The sequence below is a fragment of the Leptonychotes weddellii genome, chromosome 4, assembly GCF_054177405.1.
Source record: "Leptonychotes weddellii isolate Sample4059 chromosome 4, ASM5417740v2, whole genome shotgun sequence".
NCBI classification, from domain to species: Eukaryota; Metazoa; Chordata; class Mammalia; order Carnivora; family Phocidae; genus Leptonychotes; species Leptonychotes weddellii.
Genome location: NC_138372.1, coordinates 65,547,658 through 65,564,725, shown reverse-complemented (window position 1 = coordinate 65,564,725; position 17,068 = coordinate 65,547,658). Strand labels below are relative to the sequence as shown.

The 17,068-nt window shown below is 38.4% G+C and overlaps 1 protein-coding gene across 35 annotated transcripts in view; it reads left to right on the top strand.

Annotated features, from left to right (window-relative positions):
- LOC115941363 (uncharacterized) overlaps positions 1 to 17,068 on the top strand; it is a 105,447-nt gene that overhangs the window by 74,853 nt on the left and 13,526 nt on the right. For 15 of the 35 annotated variants that reach the window (XM_081818712.1, XM_081818702.1, XM_081818708.1 and 12 more), the window contains 3 exons: positions 230 to 356; positions 644 to 731; positions 5,236 to 5,436. In XM_081818712.1, coding sequence (XP_081674838.1) covers positions 695 to 731; positions 5,236 to 5,436 — 238 coding nt within the window. In that variant the 5' untranslated portion in view covers positions 230 to 356; positions 644 to 694. Of the gene's footprint in view, positions 1 to 229; positions 357 to 643; positions 732 to 5,235; positions 8,232 to 8,479; positions 8,583 to 17,068 lie in introns of those variants that run through there. The other 20 variants (XR_014144939.1, XR_014144940.1, XR_014144941.1 and 17 more) reach the window with 8 other exon arrangements.

Sequence of the window (17,068 nt, the reverse complement as noted above, 5' to 3'; positions counted from 1 at the left end):
TCTGTAGTCCCTTGAGAGGTAAACAAGTAAAAATAAGAATATTACTTACTCAGTTGTGGGTTAAAGTCCTCTTCCGATCCTTCTAACAATAATTTAAACTTGCAGCAGTTCCTTTATGAATTTTTATGAATTCTTTTTTCTATAGAGAAGACAATTGCATCATGGGCATATATTACAAGTATTGAAATGTCTTTCCCCTCCCCCTGCTTCCATATTTCTCCATTTGCAGTTTCATCTATACAAAAAAAGGAGCTCTGGTATCTTCTGCTGAGACTCAGTAGAAAATCCTTCAAAAGAGAGAAGAAAGAAAAGAAAGAGAGCTATTTTGAAAGCCGACTTTCTAAAATTATATTTAGGTAAGTTAAATTTTAGATGTCATCCCTTAGAGCTGAAAGTAAACACATTTGATTTAATCATGTTAATCAAAATGTATTTGCATTCAAATGTTCTTATATATCAGTACTTCTGGATGGATTTAAATTATATTGACAGAAAACATCCATTTCCTCACATTTTCAAATACCAAGCAGGTTTTAGAACCTGGTCCACAGCATGGTTGTTTCTGGAAAAAAATTAATTCAGCCAAGGCTGATCTTGTTTTTCCTTTATTCTTTAAGCCAGAAGCAATTACTTTTCATTTCAGGATTAAGCGGCTGTAACATTGCCATTCGTCGCCGAGGCTCCTGGTTTCAGCATGTCTCCTTGGTTCTCAGCCAGTCCTGGGTGTTCAGGTAGCAGCTGGAGCTGGGAGTGCCTCTCCAGCCCGCATTCCTTGGCTCTGAATTTTGCAGTCCTGTTTATCTGATGAAGACCTCCCTACAGCGAGTTGCTCATGACACTGTCACACAGACCTTAATGAATGATTTGGAAAGATACTGAATATTTTTCCTCCAGGAATGCCAACTGATCTTGCATGCCAACCAGTCCCCTCACTTTGGCTGATCACTGCAAAGAGCCTGGTGCCGAGATAGGATGAGACCTGTCCCACATAAACCAAATTCTAACAGGATGCCTGCAAGTCCTCTCCATGAGGCTGTCACCCAGGCCTGTTCAGAGAATTTTCAGCAGTTACATTTGCATAGACATTGATTCTCACTTCTCTGCACTAATTATTTACTTCGGTTTATACTTTCAATCTGTATATGTTATCACCAGCTTCAGCACACAAAGACCTGTCTTCCTTCTCTTAGAACCATGACTTTACTTGAGATAGCTTAGGGTGGCTTTAGAGCATGGCTTTCTCACTATTTCATGTGTCTTCATTTTGCCTTCCCAAACCAGACTGTAAATTCCTTGAGAGAGGAGACCTGAAAACTGACAATAATACCTTATATAGACAGAAGGACAGAAAGCAACAACAACAACAACAACAACATTTGGACAAAAAGACCATTGTTGCTCTTAGTAATTGAGAAAATTTGCCTTAACATGTTCAGAAGACTCTAGATCATTTGCTCTAACATATGTCTCTTCTCCTTTCCCCTGTCTGCCCTCTGCTGGAACTGCTAATGAGCAATAAGGGGGCCAAAGGAGGACATGGTGTGGGAAACATAGGGAAAATAGGGGCTTGTCTGATTGAAAAGCAAGTTGAATAACCATGATTTGTGAGTTCACAACCTAGATCTTTGGTGAAGCTCCTCGTTATTTGCCGTTGGGTAACTAGCAGTCTCATTACAAGACCCTTTATTGGTTCAGCGGTACTTGGGGATGTGATTCTGCCTACTGGCATGAGATGGACCAAATGACCTTGTGTGTCTTCCACTCTTCTATGCTTTTTTCACCTCTCTCTCTTGCAACCTTACAATCGATGGCAGATAGCTGAGCCAGGTAGTGCCCTGTCCCAAACATAAATGCCCTCCTATTTAGCAGTCCCTCAAAACCTTCACCACCTTCATATATAATGGGTATTTTCAAGGATCTGGCAAGACTGCCAGTTTGGTAACACAAGGCAGAAGGTAAGTGTGAAACTCTAGACTGGTTTCCTGTTTCAAAGGGGAGCAGGATGTGACAGCTGCTGAGGCAGCCCATTTGCCCTTGGAGAGGAGAAGCAAGAGTGTCTGATCACTAGATGACCTCTCCCTCTTGCTGGCTCAGGGATGGTGTGAGCAGTCCTACTCCCCCTCCTGCTCTTGTTCAGATGGCTGGCTACATGTTATGAAAACAGGGAGGAAAAGTGTGTTTTTTGCTGTTGTTTTATTATTAAAAGAGGCACTCTCTGGAGAGGCAGAATCCATTAGCTGAATCCATTTCAGTATCTATGGTTAATTAATTTAGGCAGCTTTAATGCACTTTTATTATGTAGCCTTTAAGAGCAATTCTGGTAAATGTCCATCCCATAAATACCAGTACCACTTTATATGTATGATACGCTTTTTGGAAGGGTGAGTCTGAATTATTATACAGATATTAATTTGCACACAGCACTGACCAGACAATGCAAAAGTGCTTCCTCATAGTTTGAACATTGTTCGATACATTTTGAAGTGGGAAAAACTGTCAGATATGACACTCTGTGTTTTAAGTCAGTGACTAAGTCAGTCTGGTTGCCTCCCAAAACATAACTTTGAGAAGCAGTTTTGTCATTCTATGAACTGAATAATTGATTTCCGCATTTCATTCTGTTAATTAAACACTAGACTTTGAGTTACTAGAAGAAATAGCACAGTTAGCCAATAAACCTTTCTTATAAAATGACAGCATTTTAATTTATTGGATGCATTAGCACTTATTCATGGCTAAGATTTCATCAATCAATTTCCCATTTAAAAAAGATGTCTCTGAAAACAACAGAAGAAATGCTGAGCTCCAAAAGCAATGTTGTGGAAGGCAGCAGCAGGTCTAGCATTTGGGGAAGGTGTTTTAACTCAGTTATTATAGTCAACAATCATGCGGCTCCACGTTTTTTAAGTATCTACCTTATGAACTGACGTTCTTGGAATGTTAGAGTTTAAAAAAGAAAATATTTAAATTTCATTATTTAAGGGGTGTGCTGCATTTGTTCAAAATCATAACAATGTCTGATATTATTTTTGAATATTTATTTTGCTACTTTGATGTGCTTCTATGCTGCTTTGGGTTTTTACTTTTTTTACAGTAGTACATTTCAACAGTTGGCTTCAGATTAAATGAATATTAGTATATTTTGATATTTTTATTAATTAATTGCTTTTTGAAAATATTTTAAACTGAAAATTACTCCAAATAGAAGCTTGAAGAATCACTACCACCAGATAAATATTAATTTTAAATCATTTATTCATTTAATTCATTCAACAAAATTGTATGTAACACATAATAGGACTGACTTATCCATACGCAGGATAGGCGTAGCACCTGGAGCCCACATTACTTTTAGGGGCCTGTGCAAATGTTTTAATTTTTTTTATTTTATTTTTTTAAAGATTTTATTTATTTATTTGAGAGAGAGAGAACATGAGCCGGGGGAGGGGCAGAGGAAGAAACAGACTCCCAGCTGAGCAGGGAGCCAGATGGCAGGGCTGGATCCCAGGACCCTGGAATCATGACCCAATACAAAGACAGATGCTTAACTGACTGAGCCACCCAGGCTCCCCTGTTTTAATTTCTTTTAAAGTCAGAAGGGAAAAAAAAAAAGAAATTTTAGGTCAAAGAGAATGTTTAAATGCATAATACTAATATATTCATCTTTTTACCAACATGGTCATAAAATATAATATTTTTAATATTTTTTATGGAGGAAGAGGTCCACGCAGGCTAAAGTTCCCAGAACCCCCAAAGGTCCTATGCCGACCAACCTATGCAAAATTTCACTATACTAGATTCTAGAGATAAGAAGATGAGGAAGACACAATTTCTATGCCCAAAGTATTCACAGTCTAATGAAGAAAATGGACATAAAACAGATAGTTCACAATGTGGTTTCCTTGAAGTTGTTTGAAATAGTTATATATAAAAAAAGTTATACCTTGAGGAACACAAATGTTTTACTACAAAAGGTCATTTAACATATAGACTTGGTCTTCGCCTTCTTTTAGTTAAACTTCTACAAAAATAGGATTTGCATATACTTTAATGGTATGTAGACATCATGACTAAACGTTTGTTCATTTTAAATACCACTGATATTGCCATCCAGATCTTTACGTGAAAGTGTTCATAGTTTACAAGGAACTTCATTAACAGGGACACAAAGGAAATGCCAGGGCCTCCATATTGATGGTTCAATGAGGAAAATTAGAAATGTCTCCCTAGCTTAGCAAAGCTTACTTACTTATGTCTTTTGGAATTTTATTGAGGCTTCAGAAATGGAACAGAATCTTGGCTGTACTTTCTCTTTTCATAAAATTTCTCGTTTATATGAGATTCATCATTTATTTTTCAGTTACTGTTTCTAATGCCATAATTGGGGTAGTCAGAATGTCCTAAAACTAAATCTTCCTCGTTAATATTTGGGCCCACTGCCACACTTTTTATTGTCAATTGGAGAACGATTTTTGATCTCTTTTTATTTTTAGAGCAATTGTACCTGCATTATCTTATTACACACACAAAAGCTTTTTGAATAAGTAGGGCATCATGGGACATTGGAAAGAGCACAGGCTCAGGCAAACCTAGATGTGAATCAGAATTCTGTCACTCAAGCTGTATGACCTTGGTCAATTCATTTAAGCTCATTGCATCTCAGCTTCCCCATCTATAAAATGAGGATCATTATGCCTGTGTTACAAAGTTGCTATAGGAACTAGAATAATGCATATGAGCATTAGGCCAGTACTTGGAATATAGTAGATGCTAAATAAATAGCTGCTATTATTATTTGCCATATTTTACAGATTAGGAAACTGAAACACAGACATATTAAATGGCCTTGGCCAGCTTCGGGTTATTCCCCGTAATTACCAGAAAATTGCAGCCTTACCTTTAATCAAGCCTCACTGAGAGAGAGGTTATAGGGCACAAAAAAAGTGCAGAAGCAAAATGTATAGAAAAATCGGTAATACTGAAGCAACCAGATAATCAATATCTATTTATTGAGCACCTTGTAAGTATAAGGTATTCTGTGCACAAGTTGGGGTACTTTGGGTTGCAAATGGCAAACTCCCAACTTGCCCACACAAAAAGGAGAATTTATGGGCTGGTGTAACCCAAACACAGGATGTAGGGAACTGGTCCTGGAGATGGCTGGATTCAGTGTCAGGAATGCTTTTAGGGCTTATACTCTCTATTTCTGACTCGTGTTTCTGGTTCTCTTTGCAGATAGCTTTCTCCGTGCCATGGGAAGCATGGCTCCTAGTAGCTTTGGTTTCTCATCTCATCCTAGCAGCCCTTTTACTAGCAAAGAAAGAAGATTTCTTCCGCTTTGGCTCCAGCCTGTAAACAATCTCAAGAATGACTTGCATTGGATCAACAGAGGTTGCATACTCCTTCCCAAACCAAACACCAAGCCAGGAAGATGGGGTAATATCCCAATGTATTAGCTCATAGAGTACAAACTTAAATTTATTTCTTAACGTGCATGCCTTTTAATGGAGAAAGTTATAAACACTTGGGTACTGTCTTAGAAAAAGCAGAACTCTCTAAAGAGGGTGATTGGAGGCTGACACAGACAGACATCCTGTTGTATGAAAAAGTCCTGGAGGAATGCACTATGCTAACAGCTTGCTTAATGCTTCTGCTTCCTGTAGAGTGGCCTGGGGGTGGGAACTCAGAGCAGACTTATAAATTGATTTCTGTAGTGGAGGAACTTCTCTTAAAATCTCTGCTGGGGTTATTTAAGACATTGAACTCTTGGGGCGCCTGGGTGACTCAGTCGTTTAAGCATCCAACTCTTGATTTTGGCTCAGGTCATGATCTCAGGGTCCTGGGACTGAGCCCCGCGTTGGGCTCCACGCTCAGCAGGGAGTCTGCTTGAAGATTCTCTCCCTCTGCCCCTCCCCCGCCTCTCTCCCTCAAATAAATAAATACTTCTTAAAAAAAAAAAGAAAAAAAGACATTGAACAGTTTGCTCTTGGCTCCAGTACTTCAGTGTCCACTCACCGTTACATTCGTGGGTGGACATGGTATTATATTAGAGATCTGGAGAGCTCATGACTGGGTGCAGATCCAGTGTTTTGACTTTTTATGCCAACATCAGCATTTCCCCACTTGTTTGACATTTCTCCTGTCAGTTGGGCCCTTGATTCAAGGTTACCTTGATTACTTTCAGGTCTTTTTAGTCATGAATTTTTCTTAACTAGTTTTACCTCAAAATGGTGTCTCTTACCTGATGTAGTTTTCGGAATAAATAGGCGAGGTTTGGTGGGGTCTGGAGCCCACGGCCAAGAAAGGATTCTTGAGACGTCTTTGGTGCAAAATGGTGGTTTTATTAAAGCACAAGGACAGGACCTGTGGGCAGAAGGAGCTGCTGCTGCCCCCGCTGCCCCTGCTGTCTTCTGCTCCCCTTTGCTGCCCCGGGATTATGAGGAATAACTGATTATATACTTTGGGGTTGGGGGAATTAAAGATAAAGGAAGTTCCAAAAGGATTTTCATGTGCTAAAGGAGACACAGGATATAGGAGGCCTTGCTATTGTCAAACTAAGGTTGTTTTTCCCTCTAGCAGGGCATTAATATTAAGACATTATACTCTGCCTGCCTCAAGTATTTGTCAATGGGCTGCAGGTTATATGGACATTTAATTTTATCTACACTTCCTTCTGCCTTTGTTTCCCACATCATTACCCACTACTCTCTCCAGCACTAAATTCTTTCCTCTTTTACCTCCCTAAGAAACTAACTCCATCCAATACTCCAACTTCTATTTACATCTTCGATTACCCCTCTCCATTGCATCTTTCTCTACACATCTACCTACAGGACTATCCCCTTGAGATATCATCAAAAGAAAGAATATATGTGGAAGGACTTTATGATTTTGAAGTGGAATAAAAATATGGAATAATATTGTTATCCTATCTTCACAATCATCTCAAAAAATTACCAATGTAATGCATTTTTTGAGTTTACTTTCTCAGCATTCAGCTCATTACTTAATGTCTTAAAATCTGATGTCTCCTAACATATTTTGGGGAGGGGGTCCATATCTTTGTTGACCCTTCTTCCAGCACATGGCACATTTAATTTTGCCCTCCTCTTTTGGTGTCTGCAATTCACTACCTTGATTCACCTTCTCTCTCTCTGACTACTCTTCTCTCTCCTTTAATGCCCATCTGTTTCCTTCTACCTCTGAATGTGAGTGGTCTCCATCATTCTGTCCTGGCTCCTTCTCGTCCCTCCCCTCTCTCATTCTCATAAATACTTCTTGAAACAAATCCCAGATCTCTCTCTTCCCTTCAACATGTTAAATGCCCACTGATAATGATACCTCATTAGCCCCCAAACATAAGGTATATAAAATAAACTCTCATTCTATCCTAAATATCTTTCACCCTATCTCAGCCAACAGTGTTACTTTTCTACCCAGTCACCAAGGCTTGAAACCTTGGTTCTCTCTTTGATTCCTTGCTCTTTTCCCTGAATCCAATTTAAGCTATATTTTTAAGAACACATTGTTCTGTTCACCTACCTTCTGTTCACTCTGTCTCTCCCTTCTGCCTTCTCTTTCTTCAGGCAGTGATGGTTCAGGCTGCTGGAACAGCACACAGTCTATTATCTTGCTTTCAGTAAGGTTGTCCAGAAGTATTTTGTGGCCATACTTTTTTTCTCTTCCTCATTATTGATTCTTTCCCTTTTCTGAACTGAATAATCATTCAAATTTTATTCATAAAGATCATTAAATCTTCTTCTACATATCAAATACCTTTCTCAAAACCTAAATATACACTAACATGTTTAGAATGGCCTATATAGCATGTCTAGTTAAGTCACGGTCAGGTGTAAGCTGACTGTTGTCTATAAGCATTGACATGAAAAAATACATTTCATGGCTATGTATTTTGTTAATATAATTTGCATCTTCAAGTTAGTAGCTTCATCTTAGGATAAGATTTCAACCATATTTGATTTAGAAAGCTAAAGTTTTGATGAGCTAACGAATGTACATTAAACATATTACTGAAGTTTTGATACATTTCCAGCAATCATCAGCATATAATTCCAGTTTAGGTGTAAACTCATCAGAAACCTCACCTCAATCTCTAGGACTCATGTCGTCTTGCTGTATTTCTGCAGATCCTATTAATAAAGAATGATTAAGGACAGCTTTATTTTTCCCAGTTTCAATATTAAAGATGTATGTTGTAACAGTAACATACTGTGCAGCTATAAAAAAAAAATAAACTAGAGAAGTTCTTTATATGTTTATATGGAAAGATCTCTGTTATAAACTGAATGTTTGTGTCCCCCCCACCCAAATTCATATGTTGAAGCCTTAGTCCCCAATGTTATGGTATCTGGGGAGTAATTAGGGTTAGATGAGGTCATGAAGGTGGGATCACTTGGTGGTGGGATCACTGCTCTTATAATAAGAGACACTGGAAGACTTGCTGTCTCTTTCTGCCTAGTGAGAACACAGTGAGAGGGGCCATCTGCAAGCCAGGAAGAGAGCTCTCACCAGAACCCAACCATGGCTGGCACCCTGACCTCAGATTTCCAGTCTCCAGAAATGTGAGAAAATAAATTTCTGTTGTTTAAGCCATCTAATCTATGGAGTTTGGGTATGGCAGCCCAAGCTGATTAATACAATCTCCAAGATTTATTTTTAGGTAGGGAACAAAGGATGCCAAAATAGTGTCCTGTTGGGGTGAAAAAAAAAAAAGGAAAAGAATCTATCCTTGTACTGGCTTGTATATACATTCTAAAACTCCTGGAACTAACTGAGAAACTAATAATGTTGGTTACTTGTTTTGGGGGTATAGGAACTTGGCAAATAGAGGGCAGGCGTGGAAAGGAGACATTGCTGTGTATCTTTCTATATTTCTTGATGCTTGAACTATGTGAATGTGCCACCACTTCAAAAAATTAAATAAGTAAAATTTATTAAAAATGATAAATCCATTTGGAAAAACAAGATTATATTGAAATAAAGAAAATATTGATTATATTGAAAGAAAATTGCTGATTGGCAGAATAATTATGACAGAAGTTGACATTTGAAGATGAAGGTCTATGAGCAGTTATATTAAATTGCTTTCTGGGTCAGTTATTTCATGATTGCTGTGATTATGTGGACAGTTCTGATTGCCTACTGCCCTTTCCTGGGATCTGCATTGGTTACTGACAGCAGAGCTTGAAGTACCCCATGTAACATGCATTTGGTTGAAGGATGATGGCCACGGGTTCTCCAGTACTCTCTCAGTAATGTCCAGATGAGCTCTCTGAAAGTAAAGGCTTCTTCACCTCCCTTCAGTTGGTGGTCCTATATTCAAGGACAACTGCTGAGAAAAGGACCAACCCATTCATTTGAAAGAGGTCAATGTCTTTTCTGTGGACAAAGATGTGACTTCTCTCACAACTCACCTTGGCCAATTAAACGTCCAATTGTTTTAGCAACATTATATCATACTACCCGAGAGTGTTGTCCTTAAATGTAGTTCTGATCATTTTCTTGCTTTTAACTTCCATCAAAGACTTCTTCTCCATTGGTCACCTGGCCTATCTCCCCATTGACTCTTTTTTTTTTTTTAAGTAAGCTCTACGCCCAACATGGGACTTGAACTCATGACCCTGATATCAAGAGTCACATGCTGTATTGACTGAATCAGCCAGGCACCCCTCCCATCCATCAATTCATTTTGAGCTGTTTTGCCATGACCCCAAAGTGCCTTTGTTTCTGTCCCCCCACCATCATAAATGTAATTTCCATTCCCTGGACTACCCTTCTATTTGTTCCTTTTGAGGAAGCTCCCCCAAAGGGAAGTGAGTGTCTTTCCTGACATCACTCTAAATTTTTGAACAGCATTGATATTCTTGATGCGCTTTTTACTTCTTGTCCAATTCAAGAAGTTCAGGGGCCACATAGCATGTTCATTTTACATCCCCAATGCTGGCATCCAGTAGGCACTTGATGGTTGAATGAATGAATAAATATACACTCTGGCTGACATGTTAAAGACAAAAATATAGTAGCCTATAATAAAATCCTAACCAATGCTTAGGGAAATGCTTCACAGGAGGAGTCTAACTCTCTGCATTGCAATTGTGTTATTCAAGTCCTAATTGACTTATAAGAGCTGAATTTTGTCAGGACAATTCTCCATGAGCCTTTTGATTGGGGGGGAAGCTTTCAATTTTGTAGATATTTTGTGTGTGTTTTGAAAACTCTGCTGGGCATCCCCTTACTAAGGCATCTCTTTGAGGAACTCCTCAGTTTAAGAGCATTTTATTTCTAACATTTTAAAGTATAGATGATAGCTCTCAATCCAGTGGATTTTCATCCTTATCTCCAGAAAACCACATTTTTTATGCTTTGTAGTAAAGTAAGTTGTATATCTATAGAAATCACCCTGTGTAAGTGAACCTTTGGCTAGAACCTCAGATCCGCACTGGCTTTCCAGAGAGCAAGAATGACAGCAGGGTGATTTCTGTCACCGTAGAAGATACCTTTCTCACGTGTCTTTCTCAAATATGTTCTTTTAAAATATTGTGAAATATGCAGAAAACAAATCATTAATATTTTCTAGCTGAAAGAATTCACTTGCCACTTTTTGGAGGGTTTCAGCTGCATCAATAAGGCACTAGTGAGACATATTAGAATGAGGCCCATTATCTTTTATTAATTCAGTTTACCCTGAACAAAGTAGATAAAATAAAGACTTGAACTCCAGCTATTCAGACATGGTTGTATAAACATGGCCTCATAATAATTTGTTTTCAAAGTTCATTGACTTTAACTGTCTTGCTGATGTTGTCTGTGAAAATGTGTCCATTTGTATATCTAATGTATTAACATTTCTTTTCTTTTTTGAAATTTTGTATCATTAGTTTCAGATGTAATGTTCAATAATACATCAGTTGCGTATAACACCCAGTGCTTATCATATCACATGCCCTCCTTAATGCCTGTCACCCAATTACCCCATCACCGCACCCACCTCCCCTCCAGCAACCCACAGTTTGTTTCCTAGAGTTGAGAGTCTCTCATGGTTTTTCTCCATCTCTGATGACTTCCCATTCAGTTTTCCCTCCCTTCCCCTATGATCCTCTGCACTGTTTATTATATTCCACATATGAGTGAAACCATATGATCATTGTTTGTTTGTCTCTGATTGACTTATTTCACTTAGCATAATCCCCTCCAGTTCCATCCACCTCGATGTAAATGGTAAGTATTCATCCTTTCTGATGGCTGAGTAATATTCCATTGAATATATGAACCACATCTTTATCCATTCATCTGTTGATGGACATCTAGGCTCTTTCCACAGTTTGGCTATTGTGGACATTGCTGCTATAAACTTTGGGCTGCAGGTGCCTCTTCAGATCAATACATTTGTATCTTTGGGGTAAATACCTAATAGTGCAATTGCTGGGTCATAGGGTAGCTCTATTTTTAACTTCTTGAGGAACGTCCATACTGTTTTCCAGAGTGGCTGTACCAGCTTGCATTCCCACCAACAGTGTAGGAGGGTTCCCCTTTCTCCACATCCTCGCCAACATCTGTCGTTTCCTGGCTTGTTAATTTTAGCCATTCTGACCAGTGTCAGGTGGTATCTCATTGTGGTTTTGATTTGTATTTCCCTGATGCCAAGTGATGTGGAGCATTTTTTCATGTGTCTGTTGGCCATTGTTTTATCTTCTTTAGAGAAATGTCTGTTCATGTCTTCTACCCATTTCTTGACTGGATTATGTGTTTTTTGGGTGTTTAGTTTGATAAGTTCTTTATAGATTTTGGATACTAGCCCTTTATCTGATATGTCATTTGCAAATATCTTCTCCCATTCTATCGGTTGTCTTTTGGTTTTGTCAACTGTTTCCTTTGCTGTGCAAAAGGTTTTTATCTTGATGAAGTCCCAATGGCTCATTTTTGCTTTTGTTTCCCTTGCCTTTGGAGAAGTATCTAGCAAGAAGTTGCTGCAGCTGAGGTGGAAGAGGTTACTGTCTCTGTTCTCCTCTAGGATTTTGATGGATTCCTGTCTCACATTTAGGTCTTTCTTCTCTTTTGAGTTTATCTTTATGTATGGTGTAAGAAAATGGTCCAGTTTCATTCTTCTACATGGGGCTGTCCCATTTTCCCAGTACCACTTGTTGAAGAGACTGTCCCTTTTCCATTGTATATTCTTTCCTGCTTTGTCGAAGATTAGTTGACCATAGAGTTGAGGATCCATTTCTGGGTTTTCTATTCTGTTCCATTGATCGATGTGTCTGTTTCTGTGCCAGTACCATACTGTCTTGATGATTACAGCTTTGTAATATAGCTTCAAGTCTGGTATTGTGATGCAACCAGCTTTGGTTTTCTTTTTCAACATTCCTCTGGCTATTCAGAGTCTTTTCTGGTTTCCTACAAATTCTAGGATTATTTGTTCCAGCTCTGTGAAAAATGTCAATGGTATTTTGATAGGGATTGCATTGAATGTGTAGAGTGCTCTGGGTAGCATAGACATTTTAACAATATTTATTCTTCCAATCCATGAGCATGGAATGTTTTTCCAATTCTTTATGTCTTCCTCAATTTCTTTCGTAAGTGTTCTGTAGTTTTTAGAGTACAGATCCTTTACCTTTTTGGTTAGGTTTATTCCTAGGTATCTTACAGTTTTTGGTGCAATTGTAAATGGGATTGATTCCTTAATTTCTCTTTCATCTCATTGTTAGTGTATAGAAATGCAACTGATTTCTGTGCATTGATTTTATATCCTGCCACACTGCTTTATTCCTGTATGAGTTCTAGCGATTTTGGGATGGAGTCTTTTGGGTTTTCCACATAAAGTATCATGTCATCTGCGAAGAGTGAGAGTTTGACTTCGTCTTTGCCAATTTGAATGCCTTTTATTTCTTTTTGTTGTCTGATTGCTGAGGCTAGGACTTCTAGTACTATGTTGAACAACAGTGGTGAGTGGGCATCCCTGCCGTGTTCCTGACCTTAGGGGAAAAGCTCTCAGTTTTTCCCCATTGAGAATGTTAATCACCGTGGGCTTTTTGTATATGGCTCTTATGATATTGAAGTATGTTCCTTCTATTCCTACACTGTGGAGAGTTTTAATCAAGAAAGGATGCTGTATGTTGTCAAATGCTTTTTCTGCATCAATTGAGAGGATCATATGGTTCTTGTCCTTTCTTTTATTAATGTGATGTATCATGTTGATTGATTTGCAAAAGTTGAACCACCCTTGCAGCCCAGGAATAAATCCCACTTGGTCGTGGTGAATAATCCTTTTAATGTACTGTTGGATCCTATTGGCTAGTATTTTGGTGAGAATTTTGACATCCATGTCCATCAGGGCTTTTGGTCTATAATTCTCCTTTCTGGTGGAGTCTTTGTCTGGTTTTGGGATCAAGGCAATGTTGGCCTCATAAAAAGAGTTTGGAAGTTTGTCTTAGATTTCGATTTTTTGAAATAGCTTCAGAAGAATAGGTATTAATTCTTCTTTAAATGTTTGGTAGAATTCCCCTGGGAAGCCATCTGGCCCTGGACTCTTGTTTATTGGGAGGTTTTTGATTACTGTTTCAAATTCCTTGCTGGTTATGGGTCTGTTAAGGTTTTCTATTTCTTCCTGGTTTGGTTTTGGTAGTTTATGTCTCTAGGAATGTATCTATTTCTTCCAGATTGCCTAATTTGTCAGCATATAGTTGCTCATAATATGTTCTTATAATTATTTGTATTTCTTCAGTATTGGTTGTGGTCTCTCCTCTTTCATTCATGATTTTATTAATTTGGGTCCTTTCTCTTTTCTTTCTGATAAATCTGGCTGGGGGTTTATCAATCTTATTAATTTTTTCAAAGAACCAGCTTGTAGTTTCATTGATCTGTTCTACTGGGTTTTTTGTTTGTTTGATTGTTATTTTTGGTTTCTATTTCATTGATTTCTGCTCTATATTATTTCTCTTCTCCTGCTTGGTTTAGGCTTTATTTGCTGTTCTCTCTCCAGCTCCTTTAGGTGTAAGGTTACCTTGTGTATTTGAGACTTTTCTAATTTTTTGAGAAAGGCTTGTATTGCTATGTACTTCCCTCTTAGGACCACCTTTGCTGTATCCCAAACGTTTTGAACAGTTGTGTTTTCATTTTCATTTGTTTCCATGAATTTTTTTAATTCTTCTTTAATTTCCTGGTTGACCCATTTATTCTTTAGAAGCCTGCTCTTTTTTTTTTTTTAAAGATTTTATTTATTTATTTGAGAGAGAGAGAGAGCATGAGGGGGGGAGGGTCAGAGGGAGAAGCAGACTCCCCGCTGAGCAGGGAGCCCGATGTGGGACTCGATCCCGGGACTCCAGGATCATGACCCGAGCCGAAGGCAGTCGCTTAACCAACTGAGCCACCCAGGTGCCCTAGAAGCCTGCTCTTTAACCTCCAAGTGTTTGGGTTCCTTCCAAATTTCCTCTTGTGATGGAGTTCTGAAAATATGCAGGAAATAATCCCAATCTCTTGGTACCAGTTGAGACCTGATTGTGACCCAGTATGTGATCTATTCTGGAGAATGTTCCTTGTGCACTCAAGAAGAATGTGTATTGTGTTGCTTTAGGATGGATGCTCTGTATATATCTGTGAAGTTCATCTGGTCCAGTGTGTCATTCAAAGCCCTTGTTTCCTTATTGATCTTCTACTTAGATGATTTGTCCATTGCTGTGAGTGGGGGTGTTGAAGTCCCCTACAATTATTGTATTATTATCAATGTGTTTCTTTAATTTGGTTATTAATTGGTTTATATAATTGGCTGCTCCCAAGTTAGTAGCATAAATATTTACAATTGTTAGATCTTCTTGTTGGATAGACCCTTTAAGTATGATATAGTGTTCCTCTTCATCCCTTACTACAGTCTTTGGTTTAAAATCTAATTTGTCTGATAAGAGGATCACTACCCCAGCTTTCTTTTGATGTCCATTAGCATGATAAATGGTTCTCCACTGCCTCACTTTCAATCTGGTCTAAATGAATCTCTTGTAGACAGCATATGGATGGCTCTTGCTTTTTTATCCAATCTGATATTCTGTGTCTTTTGATTGGAGCATTTAGCCAATTTACATACAGAGTAACTATTGAAAGATATGAATTTAGTGCTATTGTATTTCCTGTAAAGTCCCTCTTCCTGTAGATTGTCTCTGTTTCTTTCTGGTCTATGTTACTTTTGGGCTCTCTCTTCTCTTACAAGATCCCCTTTAATCTTTCTTGCAGAGCTGGTTTAGTGATCACAAATTCTTTTAGTTTCTCTTTGTCATGGAAGCTCTGTATCTCTCCTTCCATTCTGATTGACAGCCTTACTGGATAAAGTATTCTTGGCCACATATTTTTCTCATTTAGATCTCTGTGGATAGGTCTGCTGCCAGTCTAATGTTCCTACCCCTGTAGTTTAAGGAGTTCTTGTCTTGAGCTGCTTTCAGGATTTTCTCTTTATCTCTGAAATTTGCAAGCTTCACTATTATATGTTAGGGTGTTGATCTATTTTTAGTGATTTTGAGAGGGGTTCTCTCTACCCTGCTGGACTTGAATGCCTGTTTCCTTTCCCAGATTAGGGAAGTTCTCAGCTATGATTTGCTCAAATATACCTTTTGTCCCTCTCTTTCTTCTTCCTCTGGGACCCCAATAATTCTAATATTGTTTTGCTTTATGGTATCACTGATTTCTCAAAGCCTCCCCTCATGGTCCATTAGTTGTTTTTCTCTCTTTACCTCAGCTTCCTTTCTTTCTATCATCTTGTCTTCTATGACACTGACTCTCTTCTGCCTCATTTACCCTAGCTGTTAGAGCATCCATTTTGACTGCATCTCAGTTAAAGCATTTTTTATTTCAGCCTGATTAGATTTTATTTCAGCCTGATTAGATTTTATTTCTGCACTAAGAGATTCTCAGTGTCTTTGATGCTTTTCTTCAAGCCCAGCTAGTAACTTTATAATCATTATCCTGAATTCCACCTCTGACATTTTACTTATATCCATATCGATTAGATCTGTGGCAGACAGTATTACCTCTGGTTCTTTCTTTTGTTGTGAATTTCTCCTTCTAGTCATTTTGCCCAGAGATAAATGGATGAATGAGAGAACAAAATTAAAAACATCAATCACAACCCAAGTGAAATACACACTAGACAAATCTGAAGAAGTCAGAAACCAAAAAAGAAAAGAAAAAGAAAAAAAAATGATAAAAGGAGAGAATATAATCTCCCAGGTAGACAAAACAGGGTAATCCACTTGGTCCTAGGTCTATTTTGGTCTGTTTGTTAGAAGACACTAAATCCCAAAATTGTAAAGAAAACAAAACTTATATATATATATATATACACACACACAAAAATAAAATTGAATACAGTGAAAGGAAGCCAAAAATGAAGAATACATCTATAAAATGTAAATGTAAAAATGAAAGTTAAAAAAAGACTTAAAAAAAAGAGTTGATAAAATAAGAAACTAGTTGAAAAGGGAAAAAAAAGAAAAAAGAAAAGGGAAATTTTAAACTGAAAGATAAATGAATCATGAGAAAAAAAACCTTGAATTCTACATACTATTTTCCCCTAGCATTGGAGTTTTGCAGGTCTGTGTGCTCCATACACTTGGTATTTTCCTGATGTTCCAGCTGGTCTTCTGGGGGAGGAGCCTGCTGTGCTGATTCTCAGGTGTTTTTCCCTGGATGGAGTCGCACCGCTCCTTGCCAAGGGGGCGGGGCTCAGTGTAAGCTGCTTCTGGTTGCTCTATGTGGCTTTTGTTCCCTGAAGGCTTTCCCCACCACTTTAGAGGATGAAAATAAAAATAGCAGCACCCCAATCTCCAGCCCTGGAGCTGAAAAATCCCAGCCCCCTCTCTTCAGTAAACTCTCAGGGAAAAGCAGTCTCCACTTTTGTGTGAGCCAAACTCTGCAGACTCCTGCTGTTCACACCCATCCTCCCAGGGAAAGGAGGAGGATCACCCTGTTTCTGCCCTTTGCAGGGCACCTGCACAGAGAGCAGTCTCCAGATCCTGCTGCAGTTCACGGTTTATGGCAAACTGAGCAGAAAGCCACTCCCAGCCTC